Source organism: Berghia stephanieae, chromosome 1 (assembly GCF_034508935.2).
Source record: "Berghia stephanieae isolate SIO BIC M18660-M18661 chromosome 1, UCSD_Bste_1.3, whole genome shotgun sequence".
Classification (NCBI taxonomy): Eukaryota; Metazoa; Mollusca; class Gastropoda; order Nudibranchia; family Aeolidiidae; genus Berghia; species Berghia stephanieae.
The window spans coordinates 73,678,602-73,681,101 of record NC_088360.1 but is presented as its reverse complement, the minus strand read 5'-3'; the positions used below and the strand labels follow the sequence as shown (position 1 = coordinate 73,681,101).

Genomic DNA, 2,500 nt, shown 5'->3' with positions numbered 1-2,500 from the left:
GTGTGTGTGTGTGTGTGTGTGTGTGTGTGTGTGTGTGTGCGCCCGCGCGCCATTTTTTTCTAGTTTGATAATATATTTATTGGTAGCGTTCAATTCTTTTCGTTTTCCATCCAACTATGGCTGGCCGTGTAACGGTCCGTTCCGTTCCATATAAAACATCCTCTAATTTGTTGATGACATTTACAACTGACATTTATTATTGTCTCCCGATGTTTTTACCCCGAATTTCAATCTCGAAGATAATGGCTTTTGGGTTGCATCGTCATATTGTCTTAGAAAAGCAGTGCTGTGTAACAGATAGCAGAAAATATTATGACAAGCTTATGAGACTTCAATATGTTCACCCACTTTGTAATAATATTATAATAATTTGTTAATTTTGCTGTTGGTAACTAAAAAACGATCCAGTTGCATCGTCATATTGTCTTAGAAAAGCAGTGCTGTGTAACAGATAGCAGAAAATATTATGACAAGCTTATAAGACTTCAATATGTTCACCCACTTTGTAATAATATTATAATAATTTGTTAATTTTGCTGTTGGTAACTAAAAAACGATCGCAAGATGACGGTTTCGAAATTTCAATCTTATCAGTCGATTTGCTCAGAATAATAAATAAACAAACGTTTTGTGCTCGCTCGCTCTCTCTCTCTCTCTCTCTCTCTCTCTCTCTCTCTCTCTCTCTCGTATCATCGTCACTCAGTCACTCAGTTTTACATGACAACAACACAACATCGTGGATCGTACGCGTGGTCGTTGTCAGAAAACCATGGTTGACATAAAAGGAGGAGTTAGCGAGGGGAAAACCCCGTCCACGAATGCTGTCCACCTAGTTCTGATCATGACAATGGGCGTGGCAAAGAAATCCGATTGGCTGTCACGGCGCGTCGCATAATCGATGAAGACCTCATTCCCCCTCCCCTGATACTGCCAGTGGCTAAAAACAGTTGTCCCTCACTGGAGCGTGCAGTTGATCCGGCTTAGACAGACTTAGCGAAAAAGCCGTTCCTTCCTTTATTCTCGCTAGCTATTACTTCATCGTAATTACGACGGTTGTTCGAAACTTTCCGAGGTCTTAGTTGGTCAACGAAACAGACGAATAAGAAGAAGAAAAAGGGGAAAAAATAGGAGGAGGAGAAGGAGAACAACAAAGACGAATCAAGCCTCTGCCTTTACATCTCTCTCTCCCTCATTCATTCTCTCCCTCCAATCCTAGTTAGGGACAGGCAGGACTCTAGTCTCGAGGAAAAGAAGAAGAAGAATCCGAGGCCCTGACGAGGACGCAAGGACAATCCGTCACCTTAGGTTCTCTACGGATTATAAATACGCAGTGATTAGTGTGAGGGGAATTTGTGATATCTTGAGACTCAGGCAACCGGGCGTAGATCGGATGAAGGCAATCTTTAGCCTTTATTGGACAACAACAACAACTATTACTACTATAACTACTACACCACCAGCCCGACTACAGTAGGACTACCACTGCCACCCTATCAATCGAACTCCATTCACGAGCATCAATGATTAATTCCTTTGGCCAAGAACAAAAGACAAACAGATTAGGCAACGTAAGACCAGCAGTAGCGGTAGCTTAAAATCTGCCTTACAGTTTAAGCCTCTATGTGATCGAACGTGATATAACACCAATCTGAATACACACTTTACCTACCTAATGCCTGCTATTATTACTACTTCAAATATTTCATCTGGACTTAGATTATTTTTGTGTTGTTCTTACCTGGTTGATCGAAGTTTAATCCTCAAATATTTATTGATTTCTGATTATCGGATTTTGTTAGTGCAGTTCGATTCCGCAATTTGATTGTTTTGATTACTTATATCGACCAAGAAATCAAATTGTATTTCTTTTTGAAAGTTTTCGAAAATCATATAATAATTGTCAACAATAACTGCTATTTTTGTGTTTCTTCGACAAGTTGTTCTGGACTTAGCAAAGAAGCCTCTGTTGAAATCTGACGAGACTACGCCACTGGAAACTCAACAAAACGTTCGACTTTTATCAAACTTTATAAAAAAACAAACAACTTTTAATTTGTAGTTGTAATCAAAGTGATTTCCGAGTGCGTGTTGGCGGATTCTCCCTTGAAGGGTGACTAGTCTTCATGACGAAATTCTACGGCTGCAGTTCTTGTGGAGAAAGTCAAGCTGAGTGCGTCTGTGAAGCCAGTAAGTTTCTCACCATTTTCAAACTCAACCAAAACAATTATTTCTTTGTGGTAAGAATGGGTTTTTTCCACATATTTCGTCAATTATTTCTTTTTTCTTTTTTTTCTTTTCAAAAAGTAAAAGACACAATAACTAACATTGCTATGGTTGATAACTGTAGCCCGCCTTGACTTATTTTCAAGTCATATTTCTGGTCGATTGTCTGAACTGATTGATGGATTTTTGTGCATTGTATTGTAAGGAAATGTTTGACACCCACTAAAAAAAAACAAAAAAACCAACAAATCAATTTTAAAAACAACAAATAAACAAA

The 2,500-nt window shown here is 38.7% G+C and overlaps 1 protein-coding gene across 3 annotated transcripts in view; it reads left to right on the top strand.

Moving 5' to 3' along the window:
* Positions 1 to 2,500, top strand: part of LOC144956519 (uncharacterized) — a 133,814-nt gene that overhangs the window by 101,311 nt on the left and 30,003 nt on the right. Inside the window, exon 1 of one of the 3 annotated variants that reach the window (XM_078887090.1) lies at positions 927 to 2,187. The exons of the other annotated variants lie outside the window; for them this stretch is intronic. Coding sequence (XP_078743216.1) covers positions 2,124 to 2,187 — 64 coding nt within the window. The 5' untranslated portion in view covers positions 927 to 2,123. Of the gene's footprint in view, positions 1 to 926; positions 2,188 to 2,500 lie in introns of those variants that run through there. 3 annotated transcript variants of the gene reach the window in all.